The 16428-nt window shown below is 44.0% G+C and overlaps 1 protein-coding gene across 3 annotated transcripts; it reads right to left on the bottom strand.

Moving 5' to 3' along the window:
• Positions 1-1711: 1711 nt before the first annotated feature.
• On the bottom strand, positions 1712-7924 carry LSM5 (LSM5 homolog, U6 small nuclear RNA and mRNA degradation associated). 3 transcript variants are annotated; one of them, XM_030968505.1, is made up of 5 exons: positions 7793-7924; positions 7241-7336; positions 6985-7012; positions 6297-6369; positions 1712-1900 (listed from the first exon to the last, which is right to left on the bottom strand). In XM_030968505.1, exons 1-5 carry the CDS (start codon positions 7836-7838, stop codon positions 1895-1897), a joined length of 249 nt encoding a protein of 82 aa, XP_030824365.1. In that variant the 5' UTR covers positions 7839-7924; the 3' UTR covers positions 1712-1894. The 3 variants fall into 3 exon arrangements, with proteins under 3 accessions (XP_030824365.1, XP_030824364.1, XP_030824363.1); XM_030968504.1 differs by lacking the exon at positions 1712-1900 and adding an exon at positions 5111-5375; XM_030968503.1 differs by lacking the exon at positions 1712-1900 and adding an exon at positions 5412-5610.
• Positions 7925-16428: the final 8504 nt, after the last annotated feature.

Here is a 16428-nt window from a genome sequence, read left to right as displayed (position 1 = left end):
TGAGGAGGCTCCATCATATAATCAGCTACCAGAAAAAGGAAAATGGCCTCACCATTGACAGTTCCTGCTGTACTGTTGCAGCGTGATGTCATGGTTTGCCTCAGATATCCCAGGTTCCTCCCTGATAATTCCGTGCCAGGTGTGTCAATCATCCCTCCTTTCCACATCCTGACCCCTGCTGAGCGCTGTCTGTCAATCCTGGCATTCCAGAAGGGCGTCCAGTGATTGGCAGAGTTCAAAAGATACCTCCCCCCTGGAGGACATTGGGCCATCCAGGTGTCATTTGTCCCTTAAGACTTCCCCCCCTACTTGGTTGGTGGGATCCCTACCCCTTCCCTCCCCCTCTCCCCGGGGTTAAAAGGAAGAACAACCACACGGTTCAGGGGGTTTTGTTGGAGCTGTTGCTGGGTTCGGAGGCCTGTGGGCCAGGAATAAAGCTCTGGATCACAACCTTCCAGCAGAACCTGACTCCTTTTCCTTCACCATCGCCTTGAAGCTTCTCTGCCAAAGGTAAACCTGAGCTCCTGCAAGCCTGGACTTGCCTCCAAGCGCCCAGCTGCAGCATCCAGCTAGCCAAAGGTGTCTTTGAGGTGAAACCACCACAGTTGCTGCCTTTTGCTCAAGCAGCAAGGGCCAGACAAGGTCAGGCACGTCCCATCCAGTTATATTGGTATTATTCCAATACCGTATCTTGGAGATAAATCAAAAATAGGAAGCTGCTATATGGAGTGCTACATGGCAAGTTGCAGAAGCTACTACAGGACAAGGTGGATCACGTCAATTTGCAGACCTGAAAGCCATCCAGATGGCTTTAGATATCACTAAACAAGAGAAATGGCCAGCACCCTTCCTCTGCACTGACTACTGAACACTAGCAAATACTCTGCAAGAATGGTTGGATCAATGGAAAAACTTAAGTTCGTAGAAGAGAGGTTAACCTGTCTGGGCTGCTGAAGATTGACAAGACATCACTGCTTGGAGAGAAAAGCTGGCTGTAAAAGCACATCACATAGGTGTGCTTTTACATGCAGCTGTGAGCTGGGCTACTGAAGAACATCACAACAATGGACAGGTGGATTGGGTTGCCAAGATCAAAGTGTCTCAGGTGGATGTGAACTGGGAACATAAGGGTGAATTATTTCTGGCTCAATGGGCCCATGATGCTTCAGGGCATCAGAGAAGAGATGCAACAATACAGACAGGCTCGGGACTGAGGGGTGGACTTAACCATGGACACTATTTCCCAGATTATCCTTTGCTGTGAATCATGCACTGCAATCAAGCAGGCCAAGTAAAGCCTCTGTGATATGGGGAACAATGCCCAAAATACAAATATGGGGAGGCCTGGCTAGTTAGACTGCACTTCCACAAACCAGCACAGGCAAGCGCTATGTGCTGGCAGGGGTGGAATCCACCACGGGATGGCTGGAAGATGTACCCTGTGCCCAAACACCATCTTGGGTCTTGAAAAGCAAGGCCTGTAGTGACATGGAACCCCAGAAAGAGCTGAGTCAGACAATGGGATTAATTTCAAAAGTAGTCTCATAGACCCCTGGGCCAGAGAGCACTGCAGTATTGAGTAGGTATCATATTTCTTACTGTGCATCAGCCTCTGGCATGGTCAAAAACTGTGCACAGTTTGGGAGAGCCTCAGTGGGGCACTGAACTGAGGAGTACCATTCTTACATCATGACAATATACCAGTGCTTACTGAATGGAAAAACATTTTAACTGCTTATTTATAAATCCTTATAACTTGTGTTTTCCTCTTCCTGTGCAGGGGCTGCTGCCACATCAATTTCTTCACCAAATGGAATGCCAGGGGAATGCAGGTGACAGAAGGACTTGCCACATCCCTTTGCACTTAATGGCTCCTGCAGGCCACTCTTTTGAATCAGTGCTGAAAAAAAAATGAGGATCCATTAAAAGAAGCACACAAAACCAACCAACCAACCAACCAACCACCTAAACCAAATACTCACGAATGTTAACAGGTTTGAATTAGATTTAAAAAGGTTACTCTGGGTTTTGAGAACCCATTAATTGGAATAAAACTGCAGTACTTTGCCATATTTAAATGTATTTTTAAATTTTGATTAAATACATTATTAAAAAAAGAAAACAGCTAACAAATTAAGTATCAGTATTAAGTACTGATGTATGAAGATTGCATTCAATCTGCTTGAAGTATTTTTTCATAATGGATTAAACAGGTATATTTTTGTCTTTTCTTGTAACTGTTTTCCTGTGAAAACAACAAATACTTCATTTGTAATGCTTATTTTGCGCTTCTAGAAGGCTTCAAGAGAATGTGACCTTATAAGTTTATAGAAAAAAGTCATGAAAGATATATTAGGTTTTGCAGAAAATTGAAAGCTATTCAATATATTGTACAAATATAAGCAAGGACTTCTGAAATAAAATTGCACAGTTTTTGAATTCCTGATTTTGTTTCTAACAGTTTAATTAACCAACCATAGTGTCTTCATGAAAAGGACATCAAGCTGCAGAATCTGTTGATAAATTATTAATTCAGATTCATTCTCTCTTTTAGCAGAAAGCAAAAGTGTGGCCCAGCATTAGTGCAGCACCTGTCAAAACAAAGCTGAATTTTGATTCCTGTTCATTATGGTAGTTTGAAAATGTCAAAGCAAGCTCCTGAAAATATTTGCTGACTCGTTGAATCAACTGCCTCGAGGTCAGATTCGTTGGAATTGAAGCTGGAATAAATATTCTAGTGTTCTCTGCTTACATTGTGTCTGACTGTATTTTAAGTGACCAAAATATTGCTACACCTGCAAAATGACGCATTACTGATGAGACTGCTAAATTACTATGATAAGCTTTGGAAGCACTGACTGTGTTAAGAATTACCAGTGACCTGGGACAGACAGGAATCATTGTAATAATTTCAGTGAGGATATTATACCCAAAACAGAATGAGCAAGTATTCTCAGAAGGGAACTTTCTCCATACTAAGACAGCCAGGTAGTAGAACTAAAGATCACTGCAACCAGTGCTATCCTATAGAAAAACAGAAAGCAACGCAAACATAAATCTGAAGAGAATCACTACTGTGCATATCATAACCACAAAGTTATTTAACAATTACCTTGCCCTAAGCTTAAAGCCTCATTCAGTTTTCCATCTTTTTAAAGTCTAAGGTTATTATTTTAAATTACCTACATGTGGTGCCACCCTGAATAGTATTCTGGAGAAGATCAGTGTCCACAAGAAGGCAGTGCAGTATCATTAAGTGCTTGGATTTCTAGGGGAGGAACAAAAACTACCACTACTTACTTACTGACTGGACAAGCTTATTAGCTGCACTTCCAAAGCAACAGGCTACAGGAATAATGAATGCAAAGCAAACTAGATGCACCTGGAATACTTTGTATTCTCAGCTGACAGTGGAAAAATGTTTCATCTTAGAAAGGACTAACAGTGTTTTGCATGCACAAACCGTTTTTAGGAGGATCTCTGCAGACCTGAGTCAGGAATTAAAATGTCTTCTGAAAGTCTTACTCCTTCTGGAGTGAGTAGAACAAAACACAGCTAATCAAGCAAAAACTGAGGCAGTGTCAAGTTGTTTGGGTTTTTTCAAGGCAACAAACAAGATGTTTATGCTGTCAGAGTAACAGCTGCTTTTGAGTCAAGATCTACTCTTCTCTCAGAAGCATGACTGTTTTCAAAACACTGAGTGAAGTAGAAATCAAGTGCATACAAACTGGACAGCTGGAACAAAACCAAAATTTTATTCAACAATAGCCCAACACAGTAGTTCTGATTGGACTAGAAATCTTTGAAGTGTTCTCATTTCTTGTGAAAAGACTTGACTTATTTCTAGGAAAGTGTTTGAGGCAAACACCCACAGATGATGCTTCAATCAAATCTAAGTTTTTAAAAAAAGTATCTTTTTTTAATGCATGTATTTAAAAAAGCTGAAGGAAGAAATGGAGACAGAAAGGAAAAAAGCAAACATATTCAGGGAGTAATGGTATAGATTGCCAAGGCACAATCCAAACACAGATCACTTATTCAGAACATGTGAGCCAGAAGCCGCATTATCCCTGTGAGAGAGGAGGGACTCCCTCTCCCTTTTAATAGGCTACAGCAAGAGATTGTCACTGCTTTGTGAGCTCACACTCAGCTAGCAGAACGCAGCTTTTTTTCTGTCAGATTAAGGCAGAAAGATCTAGTAAAGCAGCTTCCTTCCAGAATCTTGCTCTTGAGCCCCCTTCTTCAACTCATCTCACTTCTGGTCATGGGAAGGAAAAGCACGTCCTCTCCACATGAGCCTATGCTGCATCCACCTTGTCTACAGTGACAGCAGACACCTGTGATTCCTCTGCAAAGACATTTACATATAGAAGCCAGCTGAGAGGTGTACTATGGAAGCATAAGCTACACCGGGAGCATGGCATCATAACAAAACAGCAATTACTTACAGAAATTATCCTAAAATAGTAGCTTGCAGTATCTGTCACACTTTTAGATCACAGGAGAACAGACGGACACACAAGACTCCTGTTTACTCTAAAATGAGTGCTCCAAACTACGCAAGCAGCCACAGGCACCTCCCAATATCAGTACACATGGCATCATTGAGTGGTGAAAGCAAGAGTGACCACTGACACCAGTGAGAAGTTTTAACACCAGCCTTGGGGATTTTTAGCCCCAGAACATGAAACAGGTCGAGTTCTGTCTGTTCTCACTTGCCAAATGCCATTGCAGGGCCTCTGCTGTAAGGAAGGATATCAGCCGACAAAATGGTCCACAAGAGCTGAACCTCAAGGCCAGCAGAACCAAACGCTGCTGAGCATCGAACAGATGCAGCCAGTCTGAAGGGCTTTCAGAACTCTACAGAACTCTGACAGGTTTCCAGTGACAGCCTTCAAACAAAACATCCAGCTCAGTATCTGTGTGTATGCCAAACCACAGCAACATCCTGGCTCATGACTTGTGTATTATACAAACTTGGGCCAGAAACAAATGCAACAGATGTAGAAAAAATGATGACTGATGGCAACCGAAACATGACTGTCATTTTTCTACTCCATTAAGTAGTTATACAATTACCAAACTTGTGCACTCACATAACCGAACACAGTAACCAATGAAGAAAAAGCCTTTTATTCAGAAGAGATTCAGATGCCTTTACAAGAAAGTCATGATTTCAACTTAAAAAAACAACATTACCACCAGCACTCTTCCTTAAGAGTTGTCTTTTGTACGTCAATTGTGTAAACAAAGCAAACAATCCATACCCAAACATTTCTACTCCAAAATCTCTATTTAGATTTTGCATATATATATAAAAAGTACATATGAATATCATGTCTTCATACTTCAGGTCCTTCTCCTCCAGGAACCAGCTATAAAAGTACAAGACATTTTTGCATTAGTTCCATAGAGTTAAGCTTTACAAACCCATACACAACAGCTCTTACTTTACAACAAACATTTCAGGACATGGAGACTTCATGCTAGACCACAAAAGTGGCTTTCACTCTCCCAACAGATGAAGTCAGTTATTGCCAGAGACACACAAACCAAAAAGGCAGCAGGGAGTAAATCAGCATAGCACCTCCTTGTGAAGAAAGCAAAGAACTGAAGAACAGAAAAAGAAATACAAAAGACAAAACATGAGGGAAAAAAAAATATTAACCACTACTTTTACTGGTATCTTTTTCATTATCAGCTGAGCACTTCCAAAGTGAAAGCGCTTCACTGGTTTTGGGGTCAAAATAAGAAAAAGTCTAAATCATGGACTTCCTGATATGGGAAGATACATTACCAAAAGACACATGAGATCTAATGCAGAAATGTATCTATGTCTTGCTGAAAATTCACCAGGTTCTTCTTCAAGGGCAACACATGCCCAGACTAACTGAATTGTAGGAATTTAACCCCATACAAGGAGTCAGAACATATGCTGTCCTTTCAACATGCAGAACAATAACCAAAGCAGAAAAAAGGCTTAGAAATTAACACAGAATGGCACCTGCCCCGACACACAATGCAGAGGTGCAAGATAGGTAAAACAACACAATGGAGACTATTCCTCATTCATACAGAGACAAATTAGACTCAGATCTTTTCACTTCAGCCTTCCTCTTCCCACAAAATTAGGAATGCCCTTGCACTGGAAGTCCAGGCTTTGTGGCCAGCTATGCAGGCAAGCTACTTGAAACTTCCTGATGTAGTGGAACTGTCAGGAAAGCTCAGCTTAAAGGAGTTGAATACAATCGCTGATCAATTTACAGACACAGAAAGTCAACACATGCATGACTCACCATAGTTATGTTATTTCCATTGAGCAGAATCTGGTCCAGCTTTGTGATTCTTCTGCCCTCAGGTGTGATCTCACTGAAGGAGCATTAGAAACAGTTAGAACACAGAACCAGGGACAATGGCTCCACAGAATGGATTTGACCACAGAATGGACAGAAATCTCTGCATTAAGGTGGCCATTGCTGGAACTAACAAATACATCAACTACATGGCAGCATAACCTGGATAAATGGAGCACCTAGGTACAGAAAGCTAACTGAAAAGGTCTCTTCGACTCAGTACATGGAGATGTGTATTCACCCTCTAAAGCTTAACAATTTCTTGAATATGATATATCAACATGTTATGACAAAGTAAAAATATTTAAGTTTGCTACCTTGTTGAATCTTAGCCTAGGTCTTAAAGAATTTAATTTGTTTGCAAAAACAAATTAAATACTGGAAAGCTTCCCACACAACCCATGCAAAATTAAGACTACAAATAGGATTCCCATACAAGTATAAACCACACAATAGCTACTGTATGACATGGCTGTCCTGAACAGATCACTTTCTATTAAGTCCAATGTTAAACTACTCAGCTGGTAAGTATTCCATAGATGTAAAAACACTTTTTTTGCAGATCTTACACAGTATTTTGTCTCAGTGAACCAAACACTAAATAGCAACAAGAGGCAGAAAACATACTTACAATTCCGTAACATCTTCCAGCACCATATCTGAAAATCTAGTTTCAAGGAAAATAAGGCCTAGATTTTACAACTAGACTATTTAATGCTCTTTTCATTTATGCCAAAATGTGATTTTACCTGAAAGTAGAAAATATCAGAATACAACCGATCCATAAAAAAAAAAGTTCTATTCGGTGAACCCAAAACTCTCAAGAGCTATAAATTAGTTAGGCCAGAACATAAAGCAGGCAGCCTTATACGTCCATCAAAGGATACTGACAAAGTCATCAAATCCTAGAAGTGTCCCAACAATTTCTTTGTCGCTCTTCATCACGATGTGAATACGTGAACCGATGCACTTGTCCACAAGTTCTGTAGATACACAGAAAAGCATACGTTCTACAAAGCAAGGGTTTCGTGCCTTACGGGTTTTTTTGTGTTTACTTACACAAACAGACACATTCCACATAACCTTACACATCTCCCCTCCACTCTCCCACACAAGACAGCACATCCCCCCGACATCCTTACATCCATCCCCACTCCCACCGGCCTCCCTCAGACAGTCCCACAGCCCCACACTTCATCCCCCAGACCCCAACACCCCCACACCTATCCCCTACTCACACTCCCCTTTCCGCGGGCCCCAGACCCCGAAATCCTCGCGGGCCGCGGGCGGGCCCCGCCGCCTGGCGCTCCCGCCCTCCCGCTTCCCGCCAGGCGCCAGCGCAGCTCGGCCCCTGGAGGGGCCCGCAGCCGCCCCGACCCCCAGGACAGGGACCCCACCCCGGGCTCCGACTGGGGACCCCGGGAATCCCCCATCGTTACCGAGCGGCAGGAGCTGGGACGGGTTGGACACTGCGCTGGCCGCCATCTCGGAACCGGCCCTGGCCAATGGCCGCCGCCACGCGGGAAAAGCCGGGTCGGCAGCCGCACCGCCCGCAGCACCGCCCACACGGGAAGGGCCGGGCCGGCAGCCGCACCGCCCCGCTCTGCTCCGCCCGCCCGCCCGGCGCACCGCCCCCACGGGAAGGGCCGGCCGGCAGCCGCTCCGACCGCGGCGCAGCTCGCCCTCCGCTCGTAGTGCGGGCCTGTCGTGGGAGTCGCGCTCTGCGCTGCCTCCAGGTAGAGACGAGAGTTGGAGGAAATCCCCCCTTTTCCCCCCTTCCTTCTCGTCCTGCCGGCCCAGCCGAGCAGCGCCGGCGGGGCTGCCGCCGGTACCGATGTGCCCCCGCGCCAGGACCGCGGACTGTGTAGTGTGGGCTGTGATGGCTCAGCTGCTACAGCATCACGGAAGAAGGCAGGTTGGAAAAGATCTCTGAGATCACCGAGGCCGATCCCACGAATCCCACCATGTAAACCAAAACATAGCTCTGAGTGCCACATCCGGTTCTCCCTTGAACAACTCCAGGGACACTGACTTTACCACCCCCTTGGGCAGCTCTTCTTTGAAGAAATTCTTTCTAATGTCCAAACTAAACCTCCCCAGCACAGCTTGAGGCTGTCCTCTTGTCCTGTCACTTGCTACCTGGGAGAAGGTTACAACCTGCTTTCGGGCAGGTGTGGAGAGTGGTAAGTCCCCTGAATTTCCTTCTCTTGACGCTAAACAACCCAGCTCTCCCAGCAGCTCCTCAGGGGACTTGAGCTCCAGGCCCTTCATCAGCTCTGTTGCCCTTCTCTGGACTCACTCCAGCATCTCAGTATCCTTCTTGCAGAGAGGGGCCTGTTGCCAGATGAAGAATTGTTTGCACAATGGGTGGGTTAATACAATGCTCATTCTTCAAAAACCATTGACCTGTGGAACTGCACAATGCTTATTCTGTAGGAAGAAGAACTGGAAAGCAACCAGCCTAGTTGTGCCAGCTTCTGCCAGTTCACAAGGCTGTCAGCTACGACTTTGGAGTCCCTGACCACCAGGGATCACCAAAGAGACCCCCAAGACAGAAGAACACATGGAGAGAGGGGAGGGAACATATGTTAATGACTTCAGAGAAATGATTCTCATCTATATGTTTCTTCTAGGAAATCCTATCAATGTGTATGTAAAATACAGTATATAAACTAGAGCTTTCTCTGTACTCAGCATGAATGAGATTTTGGAGGAGCTATCCCCTCGTGCATCCAGCTCAATAAAGAATGCTGGCTTCTTAATGCTACATTAGTATTAAGGAGTTTTTATTTTTACTGACTTTTGGTAACAGGCCCACAGCTGAACACAGGACTCTATTGTGATCTCACCAGTGCTGAGCATAGGGGGGCAATCACTGCCTGCTGCTGCTTCTGGCCCCACTCTTTTATGTGAAGATTTTCATTCCCCACATTTATCAATTCACTCACTAGAGGTGAGTGTGTGGGAGGTTTTTGAAGGCTTTCAGTGGCTTTATCCCACCACCATTCCCAGCTGGCTTCATCTGTGTGCAGTAGGCACCGGGGCCAGAGACAGCCCTCTGGGCCTCCTGGGCATGGGGAGTGCTGCACAAGGGGGGCACTGGCTGCCACCCTGCATCACAAGAAGCCCCCAAACCTGCTCAGAGAAGGAGGTGCTCACTGGAACTGTGGACGCGGATCATTGGCACTCACCCCTTCTCCACCTGCTCCTGTCCTGCTGGGCACAGGCACCAGCTGGCATCACAGGAGCTGTGTCAGGGGGAATGGGCCTTGAAGGCCCAGGCAGCACTCCTGTAGGGGCAGAACAGCACTCAGTGGATATGGGGAGTATTCTGCTGGTATTGGGGGAGATAGGAGGGCATTGGGCACAGCTTTGCAGAGGGGAGGGAGGGCACTGACTCTTTCCTTGCCATGAAAACTGTCAGCAAGCTAACACTGAATACCATTGATCCTCCATATCCCAGCTGCTGAGATGGCTGTTGTTCTTTGAAGGTAACCGTTTCAGCATCCCTAACTTGTTTCTCCAGGCTCCTTGCAAGGATTTGCCAGTTTTGCCCTGACACCAACATTTAATTTTGCATGCGAAAATGAACTGGCATTGGCAGTCTAACTTGCTGTCCTAAATTATTGCAGTTTTTATTTTAATTTCCTTTCTGGTATTTCACAAGAGGCATTGAACCCTAGATGTATCCGCTTTTTAACATCACATCATCTACACCACATGCTCTTCTGTGCCTGTTTGCTTTCTCCCAGCTTCTATTTTCAGTACTACTTTGGGAGTCTTTGAATTTTTAGGGCCAAAAACCTCACTTCATTAAGATTAAAGTGCAGCCTTTTCCTCTTGTTCAGACTCCTCTTGTCCCAGAAGGCTCCCTAGTGCTCCATGGACCTTGCTCTCTGTATCTTATTTGGGCACTAAGACTCTTTTTTAGAGCTAGGATTTCTGTATATTCCTGTCCTCATGCATGCAATTGACAATGTTGCATAGAGTGCCATGTCCTCATCCTCAGCTACCTGTCTGACAGCTGAAACTTGGCCCCTTCCATTGACCTGCATCAATGGAACAAAGATGGACCAAAATACTAATTTGTGACCTTGGAGCCCGGCATCTTGATGTTGCACAAAGCCTGCTGCCTGTGTGCCCAGCAGCTGGCTCTCATTAAATTTCCCAAGCACAGGTACCCAAGTCTAGTAACAGAATTTTCTGACAGCATCAAGTTGCTTCTTGCTGTTCTTTATGCTCTATGCTTCTCCAAGGTGCCCTGCAATCCTTGCTCTCTTGCCTAGGAAACTTGGACAGCCTGAGGAGAGCGTAAGTTTTAGAGGACTGATACTGAAGGTGTCTGCATTTCTCTCAGCTGCTGCCATTTGGAGAGAGCTCTCCATCTGAGAAAACAAATATTCTCTCTGCACAAGCAGCAGATTCTTGTTCCATAGCCACCGATAGGAAACTGTCTCTTGTGAAGTAATCCCAGCTCCTGCAATGCTGACCTTTGGGGGATCTCTGCCTTCTTGAATGCCAGAGTGTGCCATCTGGGGAAATCTTGTGTTGACTGAACTTCTGTAGTTCTGCCAATTCAGCTAATTTGTTGTTGTATCCCTTCAGCTCCACACCTTACCTGGTGCAAATGGCCATAGCACTTTCCCTGTTTGTGGTTCCCAGTGCTGCTCAGTTACTGTCCTTTACTTCTGCCTGGGTCTGGGAAAGATCTGGTCTTGCAGCCTCTACACTGCCTATACTTACCTGTGTTCTCCATCTGCCCAGCCACTCTACACAAAACTGCCAGACTGACTTGTTTGCTCTCCTTCTCCGCTTTCTAGAATGACACTAAAGACTTTCTCTTTAGGCTACTGACATAGAAGCACATTATCTTTCATTTGGGTCCCAAATGCAGTGCAACAATCTCACAGCAGAAGTCTTGCAGCCCAGCCACAGGGCAGGCAAAACTACAGCAAGGGCACTGTAGTTTTGAAGCACCCAAGCCAACTTCAGTGCTTGGGTGAGCACTTATTCTCAGGGGAAATGGCAAGGGAACACATGTGGAACTCAAATTCAGAGCTACATAAAAACTATGGAATCCTGTCTTTACTCAGAGTGCCTGGTAGAGCACAGGAAGTATTATTTATTGGTCTAGAAAGTGTAAAGCTATGCTCAGAGTACCCAGCTACTCAGCTTCAGGAGTTTGCTGTCACACTGTGTTATCTCATGGACCTTGTTGCATAAGCCATCTAGCAACAGTTTTTGCCCTTGAAAGTTTCTCAATGTTGGCAGAAAAATTAGTAGCTCACTCTTTGCATCCACTTGCTGTCCTGTAGTACTAATGTTAGAGACCAAATATTGTGTGTTTCTTTCACACCTGAAAGCAGTTTTTGGAAATGAAGATGTGAAGGAAAATCCTGACAGGCAATTAGCCAAATCAGCCAAATTGGAAGGGCAACATACTAAAAATAAACCTTCCAAATGAATGGGGTTTTTTGAGGAGTTGGAATTAATGAGCAGCCACCTGCTCTGCCTTAAGGCATCCCTGGGGTGCAGCACCACCCTCAGACAGGTTGTCCAGTGCTGTCTTCTCTCCTTTAGATTGTGTTTCAGCTTCTACAACTGCAGCTTAAGGCTAGAACTAGACACTGTGCAACAGTTTTGAACCATCATCAATCACCACAGACTCAAAGATACTCCACATTCTTGCATGCATGGCAAAGAGCTGGGAAGCAAACTATTGCACTTCCCTCCTCCCTCTCCTTCTTTCCTGGCGGCTATGTGCCTTCACTTCCATGATAGCAGCCATGCAGGCCTGGGTGGGCTGAAAGCATTAACAAGAGCAAGACTATAGGTTGTTAGGTTTCACAAGGTGAGTAGGAGCTTTTCCATGCGGTCCTGGAGTCTGGAAATTGACATGAGTTGTGAGTCTTGCTCCAAACCCTGAAGCAAGTATTGCCTTGGAGTTATTTCCTCAAGCTCAATGACGAACTTGAGACAGAAGGATTTGCCCTCCTCAGATCCACTGCCTAGTCCGTGGAATGGGGAAAAAAGAACCTTTATTGCTCCAAATCCAACAAAAGGAGCTAGTGTTTATCATGTGGTGAGGAAATACCCATTCAAATGCACCTGTTTCTTCTGCCCATCCCGTACCACCATCCACGTGTCTACATCTGGTTGATTCAAAGATTGTGAAGAGCTCTGAAGGATAGCCACAAAAAATTTGAAAGCATGCAGTTGTGAATCTGTATGCAGATCTGTGTTGGGTCTGCTATTTCCAGCACAGTGTGTAAAACTCATTAAAGTGAACTAAATGAGCAGGTGTGATGGCTCTGGGTCTTTCAGAATTGCATTCCTTCAACTTTATTTTCCATCAGTGACCTTTCTTTCAGATCTGCTTTCTCCAGTGGACTACTGTCAGGGGAATGTTCATTGAGACTTTTGAGCTTGTATTTCAATGACAGGCCATTTGCTATTGAGTGCTGAAGGCTGTAGTGGCTGGAGGATGTTCTTTGAGCCCTTCCTGCGTAAATGTTCATTTCATGGTTGATGCATCTGAAGGAGCTATGATTTAGTGATCCAAATGATCCCTGTTTTTATCTTGATATATTCCTAGGAGTTCAGGGGAAGTGGATGTTTCTGTGTGCCATGAAATGCACAGATGTCCTGAGGAGGGAGTAGGGCCGCAAGAGAAGGCACATCCATTTGGCTTAAGTGCCAGGCTAGCCCCACTCTCTGAGGGCTTTTGTTATGACTTCAGAACTACTTTTGGTCCAAGGGAATTTAGGCTGCATCAGTATGCACCACAGGTATGACAAAGATGAAGAGGTTTATAATTATCACTATTTGAATATGGTAAAAGCCCATCAGAGCTTTTCCTATCCAAACATCTAAAGGCAGTGAGAGTGTTAAGTGACAATTTGTATTCACCAAGCAGGGATCTCTTGACTGAATGCAATGTTTGGTCTGCCAGTAAATAGAAAGGCAGAAGTATAGTTTCTGCAGCGATTTCAGATGTTGAAATTCTCACATTACAGCAAGACACCCCAATATTGTAATTTCTGAATACCTTCCAATCCAGAACCTGGCTCCTATCACTCACAGACACTGGTTTTCTTTATGCATTAGTAAAGAAGATGAGTTAAGATGTTAATTGCACTTTGAAATTCAAGCAATTTCTTTCTAGGAGGGTAAAAATTTCTTTGCAGGAGGGTAAAAATTCCATTTGCTACACAATTCCACTTAATGAAGTGTAACTCTCTGGGGGCTTGACCTAAGGATTTGTGCAAGTCATGAAATATGGACTCATTTTCTGCTCTGTGAAGTTTTGGATTCTGATGACTTTTGTTCCAGAGAAGGGCAAGTGTGGTGTGATGGTAAGTGAGGTCTTTAATGTCTTAGGCACCTCTGTGAGTGAAAGGGACATGCAGAATGAGTGGGTAGCTGACTATCTTGAGTCAGTAGTTCAGGACAATCACTGACACAGAAATGCAGAGTCACTGTGAGTTTGTGTCAGTGCATTAAAGGCTGGTTTTAGGCGAGGCAGAGTATTTCACAGGTGGCAGCACTTCCTGGTTGTTACCATTCTCCATTTTTCACATTCCCTCCCTGTAGCAGCTGCCTGCTCTTCCAACTTTCACCCACCCTTTGACACATATTTCTTCTGAGTTTCCCCAGGGTAATTTTCATTGAATTCCTCATTATGTGTGTGCCAATATGCATTAGAAGAGTTGATTCTGTGTGATTTTCAGCTGCCATGTGCAGATTGTGCTGCAAACCTGTACTGGGGGTAGCAGCCACCAAAAGCCACCAGCACCCCTGGAGATGGAGCACCTCCTGACCATAGGGAGCAAACTAGGCACTCCTTAAGCCTCACAAACCCAGCACATGGGTCCCATCTGTTCATTTTTTCCCATGTTTTTAATACATCCTAACTCCTCCTTTCCCCTCTCTTGCCCCCTTTCTCTCCCTTTCAAGTTACTTTCTTGACATCTAGTGGTATTGTGTTCTCCAAACACCAGACCAAAAGCCAGTGCTGTGCCAAAAAAGCTTTTGTCTCTCATCAGTGTTATCCTTCCCAACCCCTTTTTCCTCCTGTTTGATTTTTCCAGGAAGAAAATGCTTGTCTTTGGTTTTTCATATTCTGCACATCAAATATATCAATGTACTTTCTTTTTTGCTGATTTATAAAGAATACTTATTTACAGTAAAGTCTGAATAAATTTACTGTCCTTGGTCCCAGGAAAATCCCTGTACAATAATTTAGGAAAGAATGTCCAAGATATGCATAGAAACCATCCCTAACAAAAAGGTTCTTGCTAAAGCCAGGAATACTCCATCAAGTGGAGGCCTCTTAAATATGCAACTGATAAGGGACTATGCACTGTCACACACGTCTGCAGGAGGTCACTGCATCCTTCTTGTGGAAACACATCAAAAAATACATTCAGCTACAGAATGTGCACCTGAACAATGCAGGCTGTTGAAGGGATAGCATCCTGCTGTACTGCCTCTCATGTGCTGTATTCTGAACTTTACAGTGTCTCACAATGACATTCAGATCACGAAAAGAAGGAAGTTCTGTTCAATGGCCTCTACTGATAACTAAACACACAATGATCAACAGTGAAATTAAGGAACCTGGTGTTCCTGTCAGGATTTGTTTCTGCACTCAGGTAAAACTACAGTTCAGATTACTCATTTAAGGACCTTCCATCCTGAAACAGGAGGCTGGCAACAAAACTACAAATAACCCATGCCACTCCCTTTCCTGTTAATTCACTAGCAAAACAGCCTGTAATAAGAAATATAAAACATGGACACACAAGGCAGTCCATGTGCTTAAAAATGTGCTGCACACAATAGATGCTGACCAGGCCTCTCACATGTGTATGCTGGTTCCTGTCAGCAGGTGGGGAGAAGGCATAAGTCAAATCAATCTGCTTAGAAGTGTTGAAAAGTGAAACCACCTTACATTTACATAACATCTTGCCCTGCGGAGCGCAACAGGGACTTTTTAATACATATAATGAGCCTTTTGAGAGCTGTTACTATCTGGAGCTTCTACTAAGCTACGCTGAGTCACCACTTTCCTTCATGTCTCACAACACTTAACTTGATGGAAATCAGTAGCACCCTCAGTGTGCATATAGCATAACCTTGCTTTTCTGGAACTTGATTCTGCAAGTCAAGGGAAGAATGTGAAAGACTTTTCATCCATCTCACTAGGACCTGTGTTAAACTCTTGGTTTCATCTCATTCCTGAAGGAGATAGTTGTGGTATTGCTGCTGCACTTGTGCCCTCTGGTAGCCTGGTAGTTCAGGAATTGTTTACGTTTGCAGGGGTCCAGAGCACATTTCTCCTCCCTTCCTAATAAAAGCCTTCATCATCATCATGCATGTCACTTGATCTACTGATTCATCTTTTCACTTTGTCTAATTTTTGGTTTTGGTACGATTATCTCCTTTCAGCAGAAAAGCACCACCGACCACAACTAACTGCTTCAAAATGCTGGGTGCCGTGCACCTTAAAAAGCCCCAGAGAACTACTTGGCCATAATATTAACACATCACTGAAAGAAGTATTTACCCATACTTCTAGACAAAAGCTTTTCTTAATCCAACTGCTGTACAGTCTTGATATTTTTTAATATCTAGCATCTGACTTAGCAAGAAGAGTAATTCTGGAAGGTGTCCACACAAAACAATGATGCCTGCCATATCTGTTCTTTAAACCTATGCAACGCAATATAAAGTACCTTAAATCACACATTCAGTCACTATTTATTTGAAGTTCATATTTTGTGATTGGAAAATATTAATTGAAGGCACCTTTCCAGCTCCCTCTGTAACTGTATCTACAGAATTAATGTGAAAACATGCAGTAGATCCCAAATAATTACTGGCATCTGCAATTAAATACTTTGAATTCTACTCCAACATGAAGAGATTTATGACTGTGACTGCCTACATTAAGGATGTCCTGAGCAAAGAGCCAATAATCACACTACCTTGCTAAGCATGGCTGAAGGAATGATCAAGTGTCAGGAGGTAGATTAACTGTAGTACATTAAAACACAAGCTGATTATTCAAATT

The sequence above is a fragment of the Camarhynchus parvulus genome, chromosome Z (assembly GCF_901933205.1).
Source record: "Camarhynchus parvulus chromosome Z, STF_HiC, whole genome shotgun sequence".
NCBI classification, from domain to species: domain Eukaryota; kingdom Metazoa; phylum Chordata; class Aves; order Passeriformes; family Thraupidae; genus Camarhynchus; species Camarhynchus parvulus.
Note: the sequence above shows the minus strand (reverse complement) of the source record. Positions and strands in the feature narration are given on the sequence as shown.

Excerpts from the sequence above, each read along its gene's own strand:
- LSM5 (XM_030968503.1), bottom strand. The coding sequence starts at position 7,838 with ATGGCGGCCAGCGCAGTGTCCAACCCGTCCCAGCTCCTGCCGCTCG. Across the intron at positions 6,370-6,984 it reads CTGGAAGATGTTACGGAATT|TGAGATCACACCTGAGGGCA; the intron begins GTAAGTATGTTT and ends ATGCTCCTTCAG. Across the intron at positions 5,611-6,296 it reads ATGGAAATAACATAACTATG|TTCTTTGCTTTCTTCACAAG; the intron begins GTGAGTCATGCA and ends TCTGTTCTTCAG.